This window comes from Propithecus coquereli, unplaced genomic scaffold (assembly GCF_000956105.1).
Source record: "Propithecus coquereli isolate 6110/MARCELLA unplaced genomic scaffold, Pcoq_1.0 Scaffold700, whole genome shotgun sequence".
NCBI lineage: Eukaryota > Metazoa > Chordata > Mammalia > Primates > Indriidae > Propithecus > Propithecus coquereli.
Window position 1 is genome coordinate 202,809 of NW_012153064.1, and position 24,826 is coordinate 227,634.

The window sequence follows — 24,826 nt, forward strand, 5'->3', positions numbered from 1 at the left end:
ACAGCTGGGCGTGGTGGCATGCACCTGTAGTCCCAGCTGGTCGGGAGGCTGAGGCAGGAGGATCACTTGAGCCCAGGAGTTTGAGGTTGCAGTGAGCCATGATGACACCACTGCAGTCTAGCTGGGGGCAAAAAAGTGAGACTGTCTAAAAAAAAATAAATAAATAAAATAAAACAGTGAAGAAAAATGAAGAAACGATTTCAGAATCCTAGTCCAAGTAACATACAATGTGGAAAAATAAGTTCTAACAGCCTTGACAGGCAAGGTTGGGCGAGGGAAAGAAAGACCCCCCCCAAGAACATTTCTGTCTCAGTTTTCTACCCTCTCTTCCCTTCCTCTGCACACAATTGTGATCACAACTATGTGTTGATTGACATCTCAATGTTTGCAAACCCTGTCAACATTTATTGTTAGGAACCCACGGTGGAAAAGTAAAAAGAGGAAGGGAAATCTAACACTTCTCCTTTTACCTTTTAAAGCCTTGAGGACAACACTCTTTGGCTTAGCAGAGTCCCCAGTGTTCATTTTGGCTCGATAGATGGCCCCACAGCTCCCGTTGTAGATCTGCTCCAGAACTTCAGAGAGTTGTTCCCGGGGCACCTGCAGCTTAGCCAGGGCAGGTGTGATAGCTTGTAGAAAGCTTTCCACTGATGTCTCCTTAAGTGGCACAACCACATTTCCTCCATGTCCTGCTGCTTCCCAGCTTAGGCCCCTAGATGGAGGTATAGGGGCAGTGCCTAGAACAAAGACATGGTTTCAACCAGCTTTCCCCTGCCCTACAGACTCCAGGAGAACAGAGCCTGGAACAAGCTGGCATGGCAGTTCCCCTAGCAGTTTTCTCTCTGGCCAATGTGGGGTTGTTTTCTGATGCTTCTCCATAAACATCAACACCAAGCTTATAGAACATTTATAATAATCCCCCATTACTTCCAGGACAACTCAGGATGGACCCCTGGAAAGTGGTCATGATATTTCTTTTCTGTCTTCCTCAGAATTACAATTCAGTATTCCCCACGAGTACAGTACGGAGGCAATTAAAGAAGTTCCTAGGCTGGGTGTGGTGGCTCACACCTGTAATCCTAGCACTTAGGGAGGCCAAGGTGGGAGGACTGCTTGAGCTCAGGAGTCTGAGACCAGTCGGAGCAAGAGTGAGACCCCGTCTCTACTAAAAATAGAAAAAATTAGCTGGGCAGGGTGGCGTGCACCTATAGTCCCAGCTACTCGGGAGGCTGAGGCAGGAGGATCGCTTGAGCTTAGGAGTTTGAGGTTGCTATGAGCTAGGCTGACGCCACGGCACTCTAGCCTAACTCTGTCTCAAAAAAAAAAAAAAAAAATTAAGGAAATTCCTGAATAGGTACCCGAACCATAGATACCTAAAGGTGGTGGTAACAGCCAGGTACTATCATTTAAGTCAGTCAAATGGCTTTCAGTGCTGGAGGAAAGGTATGGATAACTCATCAACTTTAAGCTATAGTTATTCTTTCTCCCTCGAGTTGTCTCAAAAGTCAAATTATTCCATATTTCCTTGAGTCTTAGTCAAAAAAGTCTTCTGGTACTTTCTCCCTTCTTTAGCCAGCATGAACTTTTCCTCCAGTTAAAAAAGAGAGTTTCATTCTTCTTGTTAAAACTCCATTCATTCATTCATTAATCCATTCATTTATTCAACAAACATCACCTACTACATGCCAGGTATCGTTCTAGGTGTTGGGAACAGGCAAAGTTCAGATTCAACTGAAGATTACTTTCTAGTGGTAGGGGAGAGGAAGCAGATAATAACATCTCAAGCAGTGATTGTTGTGGAGGAAAATAACAAAGGGAAAAGAAGCATCAATGATGCTATCTATATATGAAGGTCAAGAAAGGCCTTTCAGATGAGATGGCATTTGAGAAAGACCTGGAAGCAATTAGAGGGCAAACCATGGCAGTGTCGGGAAGAGTATTGTAGGCAAAGGGAGCAATACGTGCAAAGGCACTGAGCAAGGAACATCCTTGGTATATTTGAGGACGAATAAGAAAGCCAGTGCAGCTGGAGCCAAGAGGGACCACTGGAGAGTTGTAGGAAATAAGGCCAGTGAGGCCCAGAGCGTGTAAGGTCATTGAAAGAATTTTGTCTTTTTTTATTCTGAGCAAGATGGGAAGCTCTTGGGGGTTTCAAACAGAGAACTGACAGGACTGACTCTGTCTTAAAAGAATCATTCTGGCTTCTGTGAGGAGAAGCAGGGAAAGCAGTTAGGAGTGTACTGCAATGATCTATGCAAGGTGAGAGTGGCTTGGGTTTATTCTGAAGATAGAGTTGACAGGGTTTGCTCATAAATTAGATAAGGACTGAGAGAAAGAGGTGAGTGAACGATACGTTTAAGGTTTTAGCCTGAAAATACACGGGCTGGACTTGCCATTTACTAAGACGGGGAAACTACTGGAGAAGGACATTTGTGAGAGAGTATTAGGCCCTTTGTTTTGGACATGTTACATATGAGATGTGTATTATATCCAAACTGCAAAGTAGGTGGTTTAACATAAGAATCTGGAGTTCAAGGGACCATCATGAGAATAGAAAAGGTATTTGAACCCATAAGACTGAAAATTATACCATTTAGGAAGTGCTTTAGATTTTTTAAAAATAAGAAAGAAGTGCAAAGTTGTTTCAAATGCTTTTGACAGGTCAAGTAAGACAAGGACTAAGAATTGATCATTGGACTTGTCAACATAGGTGTCACTGATGAGCTTGGAAAGACTCGTTTTGGTGGAATGGTAGGGATAAAGCCTTCTTTTAGTATGTTCAAAAGAGAATGTAATGAGTAGAAGTAGTGGGAGTGAGTTTGGACAACTTCTTTGAGAAGTTTTCTATAAAAGTGAAGTGTAAAAGGATTACAATAAAATTTTAAAAAGGGACTAAGGATCAGCCACTATAGAGTTTCATATCACTGTTAGTTTTTTTGTTTTTCCTTCTTTTCATGCTTAGTTTCCTGTATGAGCTGATTCTCTTTTATCATATGCTCAGTGGAACTCCATAACAGCCTGTTATTTCCTACTTAATGTTTCAATGACTAATATGAAGGCCACCCTTTTTTATCATATATTCTGTAGGCAAAGATTAGGGAGAGAATGTGTCATAGGGTAAAATGTCATTCTTCAAGGATGTTACCAAAGCTGACTTTCCCCCCTAGGTCCTTCTCCTAGGTCCTTACACACTCACATAGTCAAAGATTTGATAGTCCATTAGGACAAAGAGGACAGAAACAGGTCACATGAGCTGTCTCTTGCCCACCCTTCTGCCAGTCACTCAACAGAGTTCCAACTCATGACTTCTTAAAGGAGAGATCACCTCCTCTCAATGCCACAGGAGAGAACCCCTGCCTCTCTCATTGCAGGTGCCTAGACTCCTAGACCGGGCCTATTGAAACTTGGACCATATTTTTCCTAATCTCCATCCTCCCTGAGCCCCTTCCCAGCCCCACGGTTTGAGCTTTACCTCGGAGTCCAGGACGCTGCTGTTGGGCTCTTTGTTCTCTGATAAAAAGCCACAGGATGACGCCCAGTAGGATAAGGAAGGTGCCAACCAGGAGAGCTGGAACAATAATCACTTCGTACTGCTTCTCCTCGATGACTGGGTAGAATCAAGCAGGAAGAGAAGAAAATGACAAAGAAGCCTGACCTGATGTCCACAATTTCCCCTACCCAGGGGTCCTCAGCTCATCATACCTGAAAAGGTCATCTCTTCTACCTTCCCCTCTACTCCAATTCGACAGAAGCACCAGTGGGAGCAACACTAATCATAAATCCCAGTGCCTCTGTTTCTGAGGCCATCAAGTGTGTCCGATCCCTCTTTTGTCATTTTTACTACTGAGATAAAGGATGCTGCATCTGGATTGCCAACTGGCATTTATTCCCCCTCCAAAACATCAGTGACCTCTAGTCCCCATTCTTATATCACCACTGTCTTGATTTCTACCAGAAATCAAATAATCCTCCTTCAAGAATCTACCCAGACCTCAGTCTCCATAATCCTGAAATCAGAGCATAGACATCTGTGGTGTCTGTACTTACCACACAGCTTGTCGGTGAGACTGCATTCCAGCAGCACCCGTGTCATGCCTTTCTCACCCCCCATTGCCGCAGGGCCGTCCACGTCTCTCCTAGGACCAGAGAGAATGTCCAGAGCACGGCTGTGGAAAATTCCCGAGGAATGCGTGTTTCTGGAAAAAAAATGGAGCATGCACAATTTTAAGATGCCTCTATAAATAACTAGTTAAGTAAGTGGCTACCTCTCTGAGTCATCCATTTATCTCCATCTGTGTGATATTCAGGCTGCAAGAACCCTCACACACATACTCCCCACCCTCAGCATTTTTCTTCACCTTGTTTTACAGCAAATACAGCCCTGATCTGGTCTTGTCCTTTCATCCCATTGTTAACTGAAATTCTTTTAAAGGTTCTCCTCCCACCCAGTTCTGCTCCCATGCTCAAGTACAGATTCACAGAATCTGTGTGAACAGTTGTGATCTGTGGGTTATATGTGCGTGATCTACCTCCCCTACAGTCCTTAAGTGTGTCTAATTTTTTTTAGCTGTGCATCATACTTTTTAACAAAACATTTATTTGTATATGATGTTAATTCAGAAAATGAATAAATATTTGGCATATGCCAAGACATAGGAGTTGTGCATTCATTTTCTTTTCTTTTTTTTTTTTTTTTAGACAGAGTCTCACTCTGTTGCCCCGGCATCAGCCTAGCTCACAGCAACCTCAAAGTCCTGGGCTCAAGCGATTCTTCTGCCTCAGTCTCCCGAGAAGCTGGGACTATAGGCATGTGCCACCATGCCTGGCTAATTTTTTTTTAATATATATATTTTAATTGTCCAGCTAATTTCTTTCTATTTTTAGTAGAGACAGAGTCTCACTCTTGCTCAGGCTGGTCTCGAACTCCTGAGCTCAAACAATCCGCCGGCCTCGGCCTCCCAGAGTGCCAGGATTACAGGCGTGAGCCACCGCGCCCGGCCCATTCGTTTTCTTTCTCTGAACTATTGCACCCTCACAAGCAATGAACAGAAAGCATTTATCAATAAATACTATTTAGTTCCTAAGCCCTCAGAGCTTCAAGGAGCTTCCCCTGCTTATAGCAGATACAGACACATACTCTTCTTACCAGGATATAAAGGAAGTATCAGTACCAAGACACTTTCTCTTTCTCTCTTTTTTAAAAAAAGGGAATATATTCATATGGTCCAAAAATGGAAACACAAAATGGTATAGCACAAAAATCTTTTCTCCCACCCTGTCCTTCTCCATTTATCCAGTTCCCAGTTCTCCTCCAAGAAGACTATAGTTACTAGTTTCTTGTTTACTTGGCAAGAGATTCTTTATGTGACTTTTGATTCTACATAATCAGCATATATTTTTCAAATGACACCTCCAGAAATTTCGTTCTTTCTTTCTGAAGAGAACTTGTCGTTAATGCTCGCCCATGTAGCTACAAACTTTATATTTTGCCCTTACTTGACAAGATTCTCCTGTGGCTCTATGGTCAGGAAAGTCTGCGTCTTTAATTTTGATTAATGTAAAAGAAAATATGGTGATTTTCTGCTAAGTAATCCTAAATATGTGATCCAGTCTTGTAGTAACTTGATACAAAGATAAAACAAAAATCAGAAGTGTAACTTGTATGCCATGCTACTAATATGTTACGTGTGTTACTTTAGCCAAATTATGCAATCTTCTATTATTACATATTATTGATACTAATAACCAAAGTGTTACTTATTGAGGCAGAGTCTCTCAGTGCCTGAAGGACCTATGTAAAGAAGCCTCCCAGCTCCTGCCTCACCCCTTTTTCACTCTTCTTGGAGTTGTGTGAGCTGGTATCTGGGTTTGATAGTTAAACAATTCCCTTTCAACTCAGAAGAGAGACAGGTGTGTGCTTGGTTGACAGAAGCCCAGGCAAACAGAGAAATGGTAGCCAGAAGGTGGAAAATTGCAGAGGAGAGGAAAATTCTTATCTGTGGGTTTGTACACAGCAAGGGATCTAAGAAGTCAATGAATAGTTAACAAAGTCCACCACATCTAGTTTGTAAACCAAAAAGGCAAGGAAAAAGTTTCTACAATTCACAGGACCACATGGAAGGAAAAGCACTAGCAATGGTGCAAGAAACAGAGCCTTGAGAGTGGAACAAAGGGGAAGGTCTTGGCTAGGGGAATTCAGAGGCTATTTGAAATTTTCTTACTGCTATCCTCATTCCTGTTTTCCTTTCCTCTTGCTTCTTTTCCAGTGCGTTATCAGATGTAATTATTTTTATTCAGGGAGCAGCCAGTTTAACAAGTTTGGCTTTCTGGGGAGTAGGTTCTGTGAGCATAAGCTCTCTTACCATTGTACTAGTGGAAAAAAAGGATCAGCCAGCAGCCAGCTCAGACTGTGACCTCTGCCCAGAAAACAAACTACACACCCAGTGATATGTACTGAATGAAGTTGTTTAAAGCCATGTGTGCACATGTACCCCTGCATAGAACTGCTCATGGTGGGCCACACTCAACTACAGCACATGGCCAAACACACTTATCCGTAATGACTCAAACCATGCTTATACTCTTGCACCAGGCTATCATACCTATTACAGACCACCCCGCTTTGGATAAACTATGACCTTCTATTGCATTTCCTGAGCCAGGTTCTCAGCATCACTTTGTGCATAGGTAGTTCAAAGAGGCTAGGCTTATTAACACCTAGCAGCCCGATGAAATTGGATGCTAGAGCAAGGACAAATGTATAGGGTAATGAGGCCCACTCAGTGAAAGGGCTTTCCAGATGTTTGTACAATGCGTTCTTCTCTTTCCAATGATAACAGTTTAGGTAGAGGCATATGGAATGTGCCAAATGAGTCCAGTATTTTTAAGGTATACACACCAGGCATACTCACATATCCATGGAAACCTATACAGGAAACCTCACCACATAGGGAAACCTCACCGCATAGAGCCCACCGAAGCTTGTACATCAGAAGATGCTCATATTCACTTGTAACAACAATATTCCTCTCTAGATCACTTTTTTCCCTTACAATTCATATTCAGTAACCACATGGCTTTGCCTGGCCAGTCTGTGTGAAGCTGAGAAAAGGCACGCTTTGGTGCCAAAACCCTCTAGGATGACTCTTCCCATGGGTTAGTTTCTGGCCCATCTGACCATTAGAAGAATGCTCCTAACCAGCATTTCTAAACAATATGACCGATACTCTGCCCCTTTAATTATGTTTTTAGCTCATTTTCAGTGAAGTACTATCTCTCCTTTAATTATACCGAAACAGTTTTCCCATTGTGTTAAAAAAAATTACATGTACTGTTTCAGCTGGACTGTAAAATCCTTAAGAATATAAAGCACATTATCCTACAGTTCTCTCTTTAGTGCTGTATTTAATGAAATTCAGAGCATTAGAATCAAGGGTCAACTGAAATTATGAAATATTCTATGCTGATAACTACACTTGACAGTTGCAAAATGTTTCTATGTTTGGCTTGCTTATAGTTTACACATGCCTGTGTCGACAGTGCCAAATCTCTTCAGGCAGGTTTCTAATTAAAACAATATTATTGCCTCAATTACGGTTATCATTCTTTAATTTTTTTCTCAGTTGCTTTTGACTGTCTTTTAGCATATTAAAATGTTCAGCTCTCATCTTGAATTGAGCATCTGGAGGGGGAAGTAGTACAATGAAGAAAGATATACAAATAGGAAGACAATGAGGGTGAAATGGGGAGTGAAGTCCACTTAAATCTTTGCAAAAGCATAGTCTGGAGTCCACAGAAGTTAATGAATATAACTAAAGCTAATATGAATATTAACTCTCCAAACTCTTACACATACTCACAACATATATATAATGCCACACTGCATTTCTACATCTGTTTTATGTCCAAAAATACAGTTTTGCAACAATAACACATCTCTTATTAGTGACATTTCTTTTCAGTTAGCACAATACAGTCTCCCAGACATAATCAGCAATTTACCCATGACTTTCCAGAAGAAACCATTCTTACTAAAATACACCTACATATAGAACTTTTAAAATCATATTCATTCTCCTGTACTGTCCCTGCTTATGTGTCGAGAAAAATTTCTTGATTGGCCTTGGTAATAACGTCTGGCCCTGTCCCGGTAAGATGTGATTAAATCTGTCATGTCGGCCTCACCTTCAACGTTACCACTTGCTTATCAACACATGCGGATCTGCCAGCCATGTTATTTTTAGATAGACAAGTGATCCACCTTTCAGGTGGATGCCACACTGGGTTAAGGAAGTTATTAATGGCTATGGCTATGGGGCAGAGGACTCAAAGACTTAAAGCAGCGAGGAGAGTAAAACACATGGCAGCAGCCCCCAGACCGAAACAGTCTGCCTTCCTGCATAGTCAGCCTCCCTCTTTCATCCTTACCCTCAGGCTATCTGGCAGGGGGAAAAAAAGTGTTTAATGAAGGGAACATATCAAGGTGGAAGCAAGATAGAAAAGAATGTTCACATCTAGAGGATTCCAGAATTACTTATCTCTAACATCCTGAAAAACAGGCCGTCCTTCCTGTTTTCAGATCGTATAAAACATTTAGCAACTACAGTGTGCCAGGTATTGTGCTAGGCACTTTCATGCAAAGGAAAGGCAGAAACTGAGGGATTAAGTTGCAAATTAGCCAGGGTAAGAAAAAAGGTGGGGGGCAAGTAATTGGCAGAGCAAGGTTTCAAACCCAGGTCTTTTATTTACAAACCCAATGTTCTTTAAACTACTTTCTTACACGTGTCCTTGTCATTCAAATGAGCAAGACCACCAGGGGCAAGAAGGAATTATGTCAGAATCCAAGAGAATCATGGAAACCACAACGCTGAAACCAAATTTTACCAACAAATATACCATAATTTGGAAAGAACAGAATCTGCCTGTGCGTCCTATAAAGCCTTATTGGGGCATAGATGATGTCTGTATCTCTGTCTTGAAAGTGTGTTCTGAAACTGTAGGTAGAATCAGAAATTTTTTCTGTACTCACCAGTTATATCATGTGGTTTGTTGTCTTTGTTCATATTCCTGGGTGTCACCCCCAATCCTATTTCTATCTTCTGCTTTTTGAGTGAAAAAGCCCAGGTCCCAGGACTGGCAATCTTTCACTGTGAGCCTGAGGGTCAGGAAGGCTCCAGAAATCCCAGAAGACAGAGCACTGGCTTGGGAATTAGGATTCCCCTGCTGGATTTCTGCACACCCCAGGCTCTACCTTTCTACGGAAACAAACCTAGGAGAGGACAAAGAGTGAATGGAAGGGCACACTGAAGAGCCGATCCTTTTTAAATCTAGAAAGCAGACTTGAGCAGCTGACTTGCCTCATGACCTGTGGTATCTCCTAGTGTGGATGAGGTGGAGAGGAGAGGAGATTACCTAGGTCCAGAGGTTACCTCGTCCTCCAGCTTGTCTCAGGTATTGGAGGATTGTGACTGTTCTGATCTTCACCCTCCTCCACCTTCCTAGAGAGCCAGGGCTTGAAATGAACTTTGAAACCCTAGGGAAATGGGTTCCACCATGGTGCCTAGGAGTCCTAAGCCTGTTCAAACAGATCTTTGAACAATGAGACAGCATTATCAGCTATTCTTGCTTCTTATTTCTACCTATCCCCCTATCCCCAGGGATTCCTGAAGCACATGTGATAGACAATTGAGATGAGGATGCCTAACTTGTATCCTGGCACCTCATGAAAGTTTACTCTGTAGAGGAGCAAAGTAATTGCAAGGCAGGCCCCATAACAGCTAGGTAAGAAGAAACACAGTGCTCACTGACACTACAGATTGCATCAGATTTTAAATAGATCACACAGATAAACACATCTTATTTCCTTTGAGATGTTATACAAATTCAAAACAGTTTATATTATAATTATCATTCTATTTTTTATGCTCCCAATTCCATAATCTTCCATCTACCACTTTCAAGCCTCAAAAGCCCAGAAATAATATATCTTAAATTAGATATTCTCCTGCCAATTATTTTCTCTTCCTGGGATTATTAGTAACAATTTCCCTAGGTGCCTAGTTGCTCCAGCCCAGAATAAGGGCTGTCAATAAGAGGGAAAAGCCAAGAACATACAACCACCACCCCCACTCAACACAGAATTGTCTCTGATCCATCTGTGTCTTCTTTTTCCAAATGATTAATGCAGAAGATGCCCACATGTGCTGCCTGGGGCTTCTTTCAAACACCTTGATCCTACTGTTGTAAGTCACATTGCATTTCCAAGATCAGTCCCCCTCTTTGTTCTTATCCTGCTGGGTTTTTCCTTCTAAGGGTGAATTTTTGTTTCTTTAAAAATCTCTTGGAAGTTTTCCCTCATAAGTGAGAAGATCCGTTTTGTTTCCTGGCCACTCCTCCAGTGCGTTCTAGCACACTGCCCTCTGGCAGAAAGCAGGGGCCAAGCTAAGGAAGACAGAGAAGAGTCTACAGCAGATTGTAGGAGCACGTACACACACACACACACACACACACACACACACACACACACACGCTCTCTCATTCTCTGATAAACGAGTCTCAGACCCAGGCAGGTAAAGAGATGTTGGACAGGAGATTTCACAATCAGAAAATCGACTCAGCCGCCATTTTCCTCAGTGTCGTGTCATACAGGGTGTGACACCATATTCTGTATAGAGAATGTAATCCCAGGTAAACAATAACAAATGCCTGGCAATGCGAAAAGGCCACCTCTGGGAACACATAACCACCTCCCCATTCTGCACAGATCCAAGAGCAGATTCTCCTCCTTAGGAAGCAGGTCAGTGTACTTCAGAACTGAGCAGCCCAGGAGTTGGGGGACATGGAGTCAGCACTGAATTGGTGCTATGATAACAGTGTGAGAGGTTTGAAGTTCTAGTTCTGGTTTCGTGGGTGATTCATTCAGCATCTGGAGGCATGCCACCTGACCTTGTCATTCCTTCTCTTTTCATAGTTTAGGGACCAGGAAACTGCATCTCTCCTGAGGGCAATAAAGAACTACAGAGAGCAGCAGGAAACCAGTCACACCAGAAAAGGAGCAGGTCACGCAATAAGTATCCTCGGTCAGTTACTACATCTCACCTCTTCCCTGCAAGGGCTGTCAAACTCCAGAGGCTTCCTTTAACCTGCATCTTCCTACCCAGGTCATGGCAGCCCCAGAATCTCATAGGTGTCCAGGCCTACCCCTACCCTGCCTACAATTTCCTCTGGTGTAATGGTTAGAAAAGGGGCTTTGGAGTTTGACTTCTATTTGAATCTCATATCCATCATTCATTATGACTTCACATAAGGTATTTTAAGTTTCTGAGCCTCTGTTTTCCCATATGTAAAGTGGTGATAATGATATCTACCTATGAGGGTTTTTGAGAGTTATATGGCATAATTTATGTAAAATACCTATAATATCACCACGCCCATTGCAGAGAATCAGCATGCCTTAGTCTCTGTCTTCCTCCCTTCTTCATCTGCCTTTCAGGTTTGGAGGCAGTCACATAGCTGTACCAATCAGGTAAATGTATTATATATAACCAAAAATAACAAAACAAAACAAAAAACCTTTTATCTAAATATTTATAATATTTGTTGATTTAAGTATATACATTCCTATGTGCGGAGAGGCAGTTAAAGTAATCAAAACATTAATGTGAATTTTAAAATTTCTCATACTTCACCTAGATGTCATTTGACGACCTAAATATTATAGCTGCTAGTAGATCTCTGAATTTGACAATTGTAAGGAAGAGAGATTTAAACAAAGTGGATGAAATAGTATACTGCTATGAAGTAAGGCATAAAAATGGAAAGAATGCTAGATAGTGGTATGTTATTTAACCAGGGAAAAGCTATCAGCACCTGCCTCATTTCTTCTGCCCCCAAATTTTCCAGTTCCTTGTACTGTTTCCATAGATATCACATATATGCTGGCTGATTTCCATGTAGTTCCTGAACCAGTCCTGATGGAGGCAATAAGATAAGTCTCAGTCCCCTTCTTCTCATTCATCTTACCATACTCCCCAATCTGGGAAGATGCAGACTTGACCCACTTTCACACGATCTACGCAGTGACTCGTACTTAGTCTCCAAGCCCTCTCAACCTGGAGTTCTATCCTGAATGCCACACAAGTGGGTCTGGGCCTTTTGTCCTCTCCTTGCGTCAATCAATCCTAATGAGATTGGAACTTTGCTCTATACTTGGGTTACTGAGCTCCAAATGTAAAGACCACCCAGATAAATGCAACCACACTGGCCTAATGCCTGATTACTGACCAACATTCTGCTCTACTCAACTTCATTCCCACCTATACAACCCTGGACCCATTGCCTCTGTGTTCTGCTGGCCACACTGAAAACCTAAGTTGCTAATTCTTGCCTAAATTTTACTCTATAATTGAACTGTCCACCTATCCCTAGAATCTGCTGCTACAATCTAGTTAGTGTGTCTCAAATCATTTACTCTTAGGAGTCCAGCCTCATTCCAAGTCATTCACTCAGATGTTAAACAATTTAATTACAAAAAATTCTTAAATATGTTTCATTATGAAGAAGAAGTACAAGGTGCTGTAAGAAGGTATAAAAGGAAAGGGAGTCAAGAAAAGTTTCTCTAAGTGGTATTTAAACTCAGACAAAAGATGAGCAGAAGCTGATTAGATAAGATGGGCACAGGCACGGAGGAAGAAAGGAGGAGAAAACAGGCCTTGAATCAGAACAGAGCTCGATACATTCTCAGAATTGGAAGATCACTGGGCCTGGGCTGTAGCGAGAGAGGAGAAAACAAGAAGAGATGACATAGTGCAAGTAGGCCAGAAGCAGATCATGATGAGCCTTTTAGGCCATGCTAAATACTGCTTGTTTTATTCTAAATGCCACGGAAGTGCTTTAAGTAGAGAGTGACATGGTCTGTTTTGTATTTTACAAAGACATTATTTGGAATACTACTCAACAATAAGGAAGAACAAATTATTGCTACATGCAAACAATTGGATGGAGCTTAAGGGCAATATGCAGAGTGGACAAAAAGCCAATCTCAAAAGGTTATACACTGCATGGTTCCATTTATATAACATTTTCAAATGGCAAAATTAGAGAGACAGAAAATAGATCAGTGGTTGCCAGAAGGAACAGGGAGGAGGTGTGACTATGAAGGAGTAGCATGAGGGAGTTTTCTGTATCTTGACTGTAGTGATAATTATATGAATCCATACATGTGATAAAATGTCATAGAACTATGTATAGAGAAGAACAAAACAATAAGTGAATGCAAAAACTGAAATCCCAGAAAGCTCTTTAATCTAGTTAATTATATTGTACCATCGTCAGTTTCCTAATTTGGATAATTTACTATATTTATGTAGATATTACCATTGGGGGATGCCGGGTAATGGGTATACCAGACTCTATACTACTTTTGCAACTACTTGTGAATCTATAATTATTTTAAAATTAAAAAGTAAAAAATCACATTACTTTGGTAGTGATTAAATAATAAATTACAGATGATAAGAATAAATATGAGAATACCAATTCTAATAACAAAACTAATAGCTTCGTAAGGGTTTCTTGGTTTACAGTAATGACAGTAAAAATAAAGAATATGAGAGACTTTCCGGAGATTGAACCAACAGGACACAGTGGTTGTAGGAGGTAGGAAGGAGAAGGAGAAATCAAATAAGACAGGAAGATCATGAGTTATTTCTGACATTTTGATTTGAGATGCCAGTGTGACTTTCAAGAAGAATATTAGAAATAAGCATTTGGTTGTACTGGTCTTAGGATTCATAAGGGAGTCTAGACTGGAGAGAAATATTTAGAAGTCATTAGATGATATTTGAAGTCTTGGAAGTGGACAAGAGGGAAGATAAAATAATGAAAGAAAAGGAAAAAAAGAAGAGAAGAAGGTCTAGTAAAGAATCCATGGAGTTCCAACATTTAAGGGCTAGATGAAAGAAGAAGGAGTCGGGGCAGAGGCTCCTTTGTGGGAACTCACAAAGAGCCTAAGACGGAGCAACCAGAGCAGTGGAGGGGAACCCAGAGTTCACAGGGTTGTAGAAGCAGAGGAGAAGGGGGTGTGTCAGGAGAGTGTGGAAGACGACTGGACTAAAAGTTGATGAGAGGTCAGGGAAAAATACAATCAGTAGATACAGGCAACATGGAAATCAGCCATGGTCATAGAAAGAATGGTTACAGTGTAATGAAGAGAGTGGGTGGTTCTGGGAATGAACAGGTGGTGAGAATGTGGAGAAAATGCGTTCAGGCAATTCTTCTAAGATATTTGAGAGATGTGTGAATGAGAAGACTGAGAAAAGGAGTTCAAAGAAGGATTTGGAAATTTAGGGTTCCAGCACGATGAGAAAGGGAACTGGTAACATCCCAACATGCAGTAATCTCACTCTTCTGAAAAATAAAAACAAAGCAAAGCTTGGTGTGGAGGGACCTGTATTAGCCATGAGTATTTTACAAAGCTTAGACACACACACACGTACACACAGTGATACTGAAAAACAGACAGATAGATTACTAGAACACACAAATATCCCAGAAATAAGATACACATTTAAGACTTTAAAGAAGTCTGCATGAATCAAAATAAACAGATGAGTGGTTCTGAAATCAGGCAGCACATTAGATTCTCCTGGGAAACTTTTTAAAAATAACAATACTGGTGTCATTCCCCACCCCTCTTAGAGATTATGATGGTTATGAACTCCATAGATTATGATGTCACATATCAGTATTCAATAAAGGAAATTCTCACCGGGAGATACTAAAATACAGCTGGGGTTGAGAACTTGTAAGATAGGTTATTCCCTAAATGGAGTTTAGGCAATAGGTTACTTATTTGATAAAAAATAATTTAGATCCTTGCTTCACCTCTACACAAAATTTTAGTTGGAAAAATAACTAGATGTCTTCAGAGATATAAAATATTAACATTATAAATTATATTGGATTGGTGATGACTTCGTAAACTTAAGGGAAAGGATTCCTTCCAATAGAAAACAAAAACCACGGTGAAAATATCAGTCAATAAACAAATAAAAATACAGTGTTTTTATAGTAATAAGAAAAGTACTAATAAATAATTGGTCAAGGAATGTGGAAAACTAAAGAAAAAACCAATTCACCAATCCAAAATGTTTAACAAATATGGAAGCAGGGTGAAGTAAGATTAGGGATTTTCATCTTAACTAGCAATTTAAAAATACACTTTAAAATAAAACAAGCTATAATTTTTTGACAATCCTTTTAAGAAAAAAATATTTGAAAAAAAATTTTATGCTCTGAAGAGCCCTGTTTAAAAAGACCACTCTTATATGACTGACAAAGAATCTAAGTTTCTATGTTCATGGAAAATAATTTGGCAATGTGTAAATTGAGAGCCTAAATGGTACTCACTCATAATTTGGACCCTGCAATTCCTCTCCCAGGAGTCAATTATAAGATAATATGTTTTTAATAGAAGATGTTCCTGAACACAAAAAATATTTATTAAACTTATTTACTTTTTTTGAAAACATAAATAGAGAGTTGCTTCAAAATAATTCCATGACTTGAGAAGTAGGTGGAGATATAAATGAGACAAGATTGGACATGTGTTCAAAATTGCTGAATTCAGGTGATAAATATATGGGGAGTTACTCTACTATTTTTGCTGCTTTTGTATATCTTTTAAATTTTCTGAAACAAAAAGCTAAAAATAGAAATAATTTAAATTTTCATCATGGGAGGATGTCTCTATTTTTATATAGCACGACAATGGAAAACTATAAATCTATTAAATTTATGTTCTTTCGATTTTTATGTTCTTATGATTTTTTTATGTTAGTTGGTTAAGTGGAAAAGCACATTTTAATAATGTATATTCAGGAAGAGCACAACAGATTTGACTGGGGAGAAATACCTGTGTGGGGGAACCCCAAGGAGAAGTATGTCAGAACTTTACAGCAACATTGGTGATGGTTATTATGAATGAGTTTTTCCTCCATTTCCTATTTTCCAAATTGAATGAATTAAGCCTTAGTTATTTCATAATAAGAAAAAGCAAAGGAAGAAAGGCTAGGAGGCAAAAAAGTTTGGAAGTGGAGATATCAAAAGATAAAATTGGCTGAGAGTGACAGGAAGAGGAAAAAAAAAAAGAGGAATAAAAAAAGAGGAAAAAGGCCGGGCGCGGTGGCTCATGCCTGTAATCCTAGCTCTCTGGGAGGCCGAGGCAGGAGGATCCCTTGAGCTCAGGAATTTGAGGTTGCTGTGAGCTAGGCTGATGCCACGACACTCTAGCCGGGGCAACAGAGTGAGACTCTGTCTCAAAAAGGAAAAAAATCTTCCTGAAGAACTAGTGACCAGAAGTAAAGATGAAGTAGAATCATTAAATCAACATTTATGGCTTCAAAGAGAGCTCTCTTGGCCTAAAGTCAAGGTGAAGACCTGGAGGTTAACCAGTTGTTCTTTATTGCTTGCTGACGCTATTATCTTGCAGACTGGGCAGAAAGCCAAGTTGGAACTGCCAGGAATAAAGTTAATGTATTATCTCTATCCAACTGGTATAATAGAAAGAACCCAGCACCCAGAGTCAGAGTTGGGGGAGTGGATTCTATATTGGCAGCTGCTATTCTGATATTTTCTCTCTCTTTCTCTCTCTCCCCCCTCCCCCCGCCCCCTCCTGCCTGCCTCCTTCATTTATCTATGTAATTTTGAGCAAGTGTCATCACTTCCCAGGGTTTTAATTTCTAATCTATAAAATAATGGATCATAATCCTGAAGAGCATAATCAGAAACATTCTGACAAGACAAATGAGATAAAACATATGAAAGTGTGTCAAAGTGTTAGAATATAAGTATTTCAGAAATCCAAGGTAGAAACATCACATGCCCCACTCCCCGTCTCCCTACGTATACATATACATGCCCACTGCCATCTTCTGAAGCACCCTTGCTTCCTGAAGTAAAGTTTCTATAGTAAGTGATTTGGGGATCTGTTAAACTGTTAAGGCTTTGGTATTTCAGAGACTTTCAAGCCAGTTGTACCATTGCTCTATCATTCGTTGACCATGCCTTTTCTCCTCTCTTATATCACTACCCATAATTTTTCGGGAGACAAAGTTACTACATCTAAAGAGAGATGATATGAGATGCATTTTGGAAACAATCTGAGATCCAATGAACTTTAAATAATGCTGTATCTGTACCACTGTGATCGCCAATGTGATGTGGCCCTGGCGTTAATCTTCACTTTGGCTTCAACTGCCTTCTGCCATAAAATTCATCCTATTTTCCTCACCTAGATTATTTCTCAATAGAAAGTTCTAGGAGAAATGCATGGTGAAAGGGAGGAATCCTCTCCTGAAGTAGGCAAAGGAATCGTGTGATCCCAGTTATGGCCCTTGGTCAGTGACTTCCTGTGTCACCTTCAGCAAGCCAATTAACATCTCTTTGTTAGAGGGTCACATGTGAAGCATTGCAAGAGATAGGAGCAGTAGAAATACTTGGCCTTGTCATTACTGATTGATATCTTGTGAGAGTATCAAAGAAAGTACAACTTTTATGAAACCAAGGACATATAAAATATATTTACATAGGAGAAGAGAATTCAGAAGTGTAAAACGAGAGAAAAGGTGGACGAGAGAGTTCTCTATCTTTTTAAGAAAGGAATTTAATACTTCATATTATTTCCTCAAAATTCAGTCCTTCGAGTCCTTCTAGTAGAATCTTTATTTGCTGTCTGTTGACAGAAAGAGTGCGATCTACAGAAAAATTAAGAATTGTAAGTGCACCCCTACAAAGATATAGAAACAATTTAAAGCAAAGGTATGATATGAATATTGATAGCAACACCTGCCACCCTTGTGGATTCTTGATTTGTCCTGGGAATAAAAACGTGGCAGTGGCATTAATGTTTAAAGTTTGGTTTGACCCTACTTTTTGAAATGAAAGACGAATAAACATCTCAATAAAAAAGATACCTTTTTGATCAGAAGGACAAGCATCATAAGTTTACCACCAACATTCCAGAAGCAAACCCTCAAAAGCTTTTGCCTAATCTTATTGATTTAATATCCAAAATATATAACTCAATAGTAAAAAAAAAACAGATTAAAAAATGAGCAAAAGACCTAAATAGACATTTCTCAAATGAAGACATGCAAATGGCCAACACAAATGTGAAAAAATGCTCAACATCACTAACATCAGGGAAATGTAAATTAAAAACACAATGAGATATTATTCCACAACTGTCAAAATGGCTATTATCAAAAAGACAAAAGATAGGGGGCAAGGGCAACATACGTAACCTAAACATCTGTACTCCCATAATATGCTGAAATAAAAAAAAGAAAATTAATTAATTAAATTAATTAAATGTTTAAAAAAGACAAAAGATAACAAGTGTTATCTTTTATTTATTATCTTTTATTTAATTTATCTTTTATTTATTTAGTGATAAAGGATTCATATGCTCATTGAATAAATAAATAGCTAAATTCACCTATGAAAATCACATTCAATCTGTAAGAAATTTTATAGAAAAATAACCTATAGAAACTAATTGGGCATAAGGATTACACTGTAATGCTAAAAGTACAAGGGGCAATAGGAAGTAGTTTTTAATGGTATTATACAGGCAGTGCGTGGTACCCAGGTTTCTGCTCAATGGGGACACATTTTTAGTTCCATCATTAGTCAGGATGCTGTTTTTCACCATAAAGGGATTTAAAGTTCTTTGCTATACACAGCAGGCAAAATACTGACTGATCCCTCAGAATAAAAATAGGATGATATACCTAATAAGAACACCATATACAAAAATCAACTCAAAATGGATTAAAGACTTAAATATAAGACCTGACACTGTAAAAATACTAGAAGAAAAGGCAAGGGGAAAGCTCCATGACATTGGTCTGGACAATGATTTTTTTAGATGTGAGCCCAAAAGCACAGGCAACAAAAGCTAAAATAAACAAATGGGATTATAGCAAGCTGAAAATCTTCTGCACAGCCAAGGAAACAATCAACAGAGTGAAGAAACAACACATGGAATGGGAGAAAATATTTGCAAATATACATCTGATAAAAGATTAATATCCAAAATATATAACTCAATAGTAAAAAAAAAAAAAGCAGATTAAAAAATGAACAAAAGACCTAAATAGACATTTCTCAAATGAAGACATGCAAATGGCCAACACAAATGTGAAAAAATGCTCAACATCACTAATCATCAGGGAAATGTAAATTAAAAACACAATGAGATATTATTCCACAACTGTCAAAATGGCTATTATCAAAAAGACAAAAGATAACAAGTGTTGAAGAGAGTTTGGAAAAAATGGAAATCATGCACACTGGTGGTGGGAAGATAAATTAGTACAGCCATTATGGAAAACAGTATGGAGGTTTCTTTAAAAATTAAAAACAGAACTATCATATGATCTAGAAATCCCACTATTTGGTATATATCCAAAGGAAATGATATCAGTATGTATGAAGTCACACGTACTGCTATCTGTATTCCTATGTTCATTGAAGTGTTATTCACAATATCCCAGAGATGGAATTAACCTAAGTGTCCATCAACAGATAAATGGATAAAGAAAATGTGCCATACAGTACATACACAATGAAATACTATTCAGCCTTAAAAAAGGAAGTTGACAACATATAGGAAGCTGGAAGATATTATGTTAAGTGCAATAAGCTAGGCACAGAAAGAAAAATACCACATGATCTCATAGATATATGTGACATCTAAAAAAAAATTGAATTCATAGAAGTAAGAGTAGAATAGTAGTTAGTAGGAGCTGGGGAAAGAGAGGATGGGGGAGATGTCCAAGGATACAAAATTTGTTACATAGGAAGAATAAAGTTAAGAGATCTATTGTACAACATGGTGACTATAGTTAATAACAATGTATTGTATTCTCGAAAATTATTAAGAGAGTAGATGTTAACTGTTCTCTACACCAAAAATAGTATGCGAGGTAATGCGTATGTTAATTTGCTTAATTTAGCCATTCCACAATGCATACATACTCCAAAACAACACGTACATGACAACATATATAATTTTTTATCTTTCAATTAAAAATAAATTTGAAAAAATAAAAATATAATAAAAGTAAAAACAAAGAACATTCAGTTGGAGAAAGCTCAGGTGTGGTAGGCAGAACAATGGCTTCCCAAACATGTCTATGTCTTATTCTCTGGAACCTATGAATATGTTAGTTTTTAACAGAGTTAAAATAGCAAAAGATAATTAAGGTTGCAGATGGAGTTAATCAACTGACCTTAAAATAGAGAGATTATCCTGGATTACCCAGTGAGTCCAATTAACCACAAGGATCCTTAAATGTGGAAGAGGAAGGCAAAAATGTCAGTGTCAGCATGAGGAAATGTGAGAAACACTGAGCCGGCCATTTTCGGCTTTGAAAATGGAGGAAAGCCCTGAGCCAAGGAATGTGGATGGCCTCTAGAAGCCGGACAAGGCAAGGAAATGGATTCTCCCTTAGAGTCTCCAGAAGAAACACAGACCTGCCCATACATTTTTTGACTTCAGACCTCCAGAACTGTATGGTAAAAATTTGTGTTGTTTTAAGTCAAGTTTGTGGTAATTTGTTACAGCAGCAAGAGGAAACTTACACACTCAGGTTGAAACAAAACAAGGCCACAGAATCATATAACTCCCATAGAACTTTGGAGCACATGCTTGTTGGGACTGGTGGTGAGGAGTTGGGAAAGGTGGGAAACAAAGTTTCTATCGAAGACAACTGAAATAGATGTGATGTTCAACTAACTTTGAGCGTGCGCATAAGTAGAGACCAAGTAATTGTTATGGGTTGAATCTTACTCTGCCCCTCCCCCCACAAATTTATGTGTTTGAGTCCTAACCCTTAATACCCGATAATGTGATCCTATTTGGAGACAGGATCTTTACAGGCATAGTCAATTAAAATGAGGTACTTAGGGTGGGCCCTAATCCAGTAGGACTGGCATCCTTATAAAAAGGTGAAATTCAGAGACAGACACATACACAGGGAAAACACCATATGAACTGAAGATACCTATCTACGAGCCAAAGAAAGAGGCCTGGAATAGATCCTTTCCTCATAGCCCTCAGAAAGAACCAATTCTGCCAACACCTAGTCAGACCTCTGGCCTCCTGAACTGCGAGACAGTAATTTCGGTTGTTTAAGTCACCCAGTTTGTGGCACTTTGTTACGGCAGCCCTAGCAAATGCATACACTAATGGAGACAGGGAAGAAGACGTATATGATTTTTATTGAAGCAAATGCTTCATAACGTCTCTTTGAAAGACCCAGAGGACCCCCGGCTGGCAGTGTGTGGAGATTCTGATGTACTAAGGGAGACGAACCAGGTAGACAGCACGAAGTTCTGCTTCCGGGTGCATTTCAGTTGAGGGGTGCTGCACATGACAGTAGTTCAACTCCTTTATTCCCACAACCACTGGTGGCTCTCACGAAGCAGTAGGAAGAAAGTGTGGTCCCATAAGTATGAGAAACACAAATGCGGAAAGGATCCATTACAGAAGGAAGTGACAATCCCAGAAACGAAAGAGGAAGAACGGAGACAACATGGGGATGAGGTCGAGGGATGGACAGAGAAAAGTGAAAAAGAGAGAAAAAAGATTAAGAAGAAAACAGAGATTCAATCAACAAGGGATAGTATATCCCACTGTACAGTTTTCAAGCATGGTTACAGATTATCTCATTTAAATATTACAACGACCCTGCGAGGTAGTGACAGATTTATTTAGAGTTGCCGATGAAGAAGATGAAGCTGATCTGAAAGACTGTGCGGTCCTGTGACAAGCAATCCCTGTACCTCATTCTGCCTGCCCTCTCCCCATCGCCCCTTCTCCAGGAATACTCGGAGGTCCCTCATCACTGGGCTTTCTTACGGCTTCTCCTTTCGCCAATCTGCTGAGGCAGGTTTAGTCTCTTATCATATAAACACAGAAGCTAAAACCCGCAAGATAGATGCTTGTTCTCACTAAATACAGATTAATTCACCTGCTGATTAGTGTTTGTTCACATAAATACAAACAGCCGATCACAACCGCTCCACTCCCAGCCTCTTCTCTTTTTTAATTCCCAAAGCCAGAGGCCACCCCCAGCTGCGTGCCTGCAATCCCCCTCCCACCCTCCAGGTCGCCCAGTGCCCCGGTTCACTACCGTGTCCCTCCTCTGGTCACTCCGGTTTCAGATGGAACTGGCCCAGTCCGGGGGTGAACATGACGGGTTTGGGTAGGGCAAGGTGTGCCAGCCTCAAGGAAATGCTTTCCAGTCCCTCCTTCCCAGTGCGGGGCGCGGCTGCCAGCAAAGGATGGAGTTTGGGCGGGCTCCCCACAAAGGGAAGTCTGCGGGCACTGAGGTTTCCGGCACTCGCCACACACTCGCCAGCCGGAAACCTCTGCTGAAACTGTGAAAGCTGGACTTGCTGCTGATCTACACACTGATTTCTTACTCCAGCGATTGCTAAGTGGTCAGGTATAATGGAGACTCCAGGGCAGGTGAAAACGGAGTCATGACACAGAGCAACAGCGCCACCTCTCGCCCGGCCTCATAGCAGCTGCCTTCGCTGGTGCTTAAGGTCTTGGTTAGTCACTCCGAGGATGGTCTCCACCCTGAGCCTTGGCGGGTTGTTGCAAGACAGCATTGACCACTGCTGTGACATGGGGTAACGTATAAGGAAGTGATGGGGATAAAAATCCCAAGAGTAAGGCGGGGCGCGGTGGCTCACGCCTGTAATCCTAGCACTCTGGGAGGCCGAGGCGAGTGGATCTCTTGAGCTCAGGAGTTTGAGAACAGCCTGAGCAACAGCAAGATCCCGTCTCTACTAAAAATAGAAAGAAATTAGCTGGACAACTAAAAAATATATAGAAAAAATTAGCCGAGCACGGTGGCGCATGCCTGTAGTCCCAGCTACTCGGGAGACTGAGGCAGAAGGATTGCTTGAGCCCAGGAGTGTGAGGTTGCTGTGAGCTAGGCTGATGCCACGGCGCTCACTCTAGCCCGGGCAACACAGTGAGACTCTGTCTCAAAAAAAAAAAAAAAAAAAAAGTCCCAAGAGTAGGTAGGTAATCAATCATTCATTTAGCATATGCTTTTTAAAGCCAATGTGTATGGGGCCCTCCTCTGGGGAAATAGTGATGAACAAGACACCCACCCGCATGGAATTTACAATCATAGAAAACGCTCAAGAAGCAGCACAACTGAAAGAATTCCAAATTAGATACTAACAACTAATACAAGTTGTATTAAAGAAATATAGGTCATCGGTACCTGGAATAGATGACCAGTTTGTTCAGCATCCATAGCATACCAAGCAGAAACTGGCATCCGTTACAACAGAACTAATTTGGGTGCAATGTAATGTGCAGTATTTAGAAATGGAGATACTTCAGTTCTCGAGTTTTCTCTATTAAAATTTTCATTCTCTTCAGAGCTCTTTTAAAACAGGGTGAATTGTACTAAATGCCACTGAATTGTACTTTCTAAAATGGCTAAGGGTTAATTTTATACTATGTGAATTTTACCTCAATTTTTTTTATCTCTAGTAATAGGATTACCTCAATTTTACAAAAAGGATGAAGAAGTTTCATTGGTTAGTTGTTCTTTCCATACCTTATTCATAACTGATTAATAAAAGTCAAATGAACTGATCTGAGCTTATTATTATATAATCGCCTCTTCTACCTCCCCAAGTACACTCCTTGATGATAGAGAGCGTGCCTTACTCATTTTTGTAATCTCTGCAGCATATGGCTAGACATCCATTCTGTTGCACAGAATTTTGTTTAAAAACTAGTTACCATTATAGTGATAGAAGTTAATAATCTCTAGGTTTTAAAAAAAAAAAAGAGGAGGCAAAAATGTACTCTCCAATTTTATCGAGCAATTTAAATACATTATAAATTTCTTTAAAATTTCTGAAATAGAGAAAACAATGGAAATAGTAATGTCCAGGCACAGAAACACCTAAGTAGTACTAGATAGCAAGTCCTAGTTAAATAGCAGATAAAAACAAGGAGGTGTGTGTATATATATATATATATATATATGTGTGTGTGTGTGTGTGTGGCTGGTCCCACACATTATATTCATGAATAAAATGGTTAGAAAATCTGTTATTTCTCTTTTTTCTCCAACTATTCATTCCATTATAATTTCAATTATTACCTTGATCTCAATGTATGCCCCTCCAACTCATTGTCCCCAGTACTCAGTCCCAGTATCCCTTCCAGATGGTTATTTCTGCCTCACTGTTAATTCCATAAGCATTTATTGAGTGCCCATTATCTGCTCTGCCCAGATTAAGTACTGAACAGTAGGAAATCACACTGAATATACACCAGAGATCTCTTCATTCTCCAGTTTACTCTACACAAACCTTAACTACCAGACCCTGCTCTCCTCTAAACTCCTATTGCAGCCATCCATTCACATATTAGTGTATTCTCTCTTGTATTATACATTCTGCAATTGTGAGGAGGGAATTCAGCTTGAAGTCTGGTGGGATGGATACTCCTAGAAGCTATTTAAATGAGGCATGGCGGAATCCGTGGGAAATCATTGATTATAAAGAAAAAGAAAGTCAGAGCATGAAGGCGTTGTCCATTAACAAGAATAGCTTGAGGTTCAGCATTGTGTCTGCCTCTCAATGTCCTTTGGCCAACCTCTCAGGACTCATAACCGAGTCCTAGTGAGAGGGGACTCTAAGTACAACTGGTAGTGTTATTTCACAGGAAAATATAACAACAACAACAAAAAAATTGTATTAGACCTTAGGTACAAAAAGC

The 24,826-nt window shown here is 39.9% G+C and overlaps 1 protein-coding gene across 1 annotated transcript in view; it reads right to left on the bottom strand.

Moving 5' to 3' along the window:
* Positions 1-24,826, bottom strand: part of STYK1 (serine/threonine/tyrosine kinase 1) — a 72,589-nt gene that overhangs the window by 33,749 nt on the left and 14,014 nt on the right. The window contains exons 2-4 of the mRNA XM_012661254.1: positions 4,048-4,196; positions 3,473-3,607; positions 471-737 (exon numbers count right to left, since the gene is read on the bottom strand). Coding sequence (XP_012516708.1) covers positions 471-737; positions 3,473-3,607; positions 4,048-4,196 — 551 coding nt within the window. The remainder of the gene's footprint in view (positions 1-470; positions 738-3,472; positions 3,608-4,047; positions 4,197-24,826) is intronic.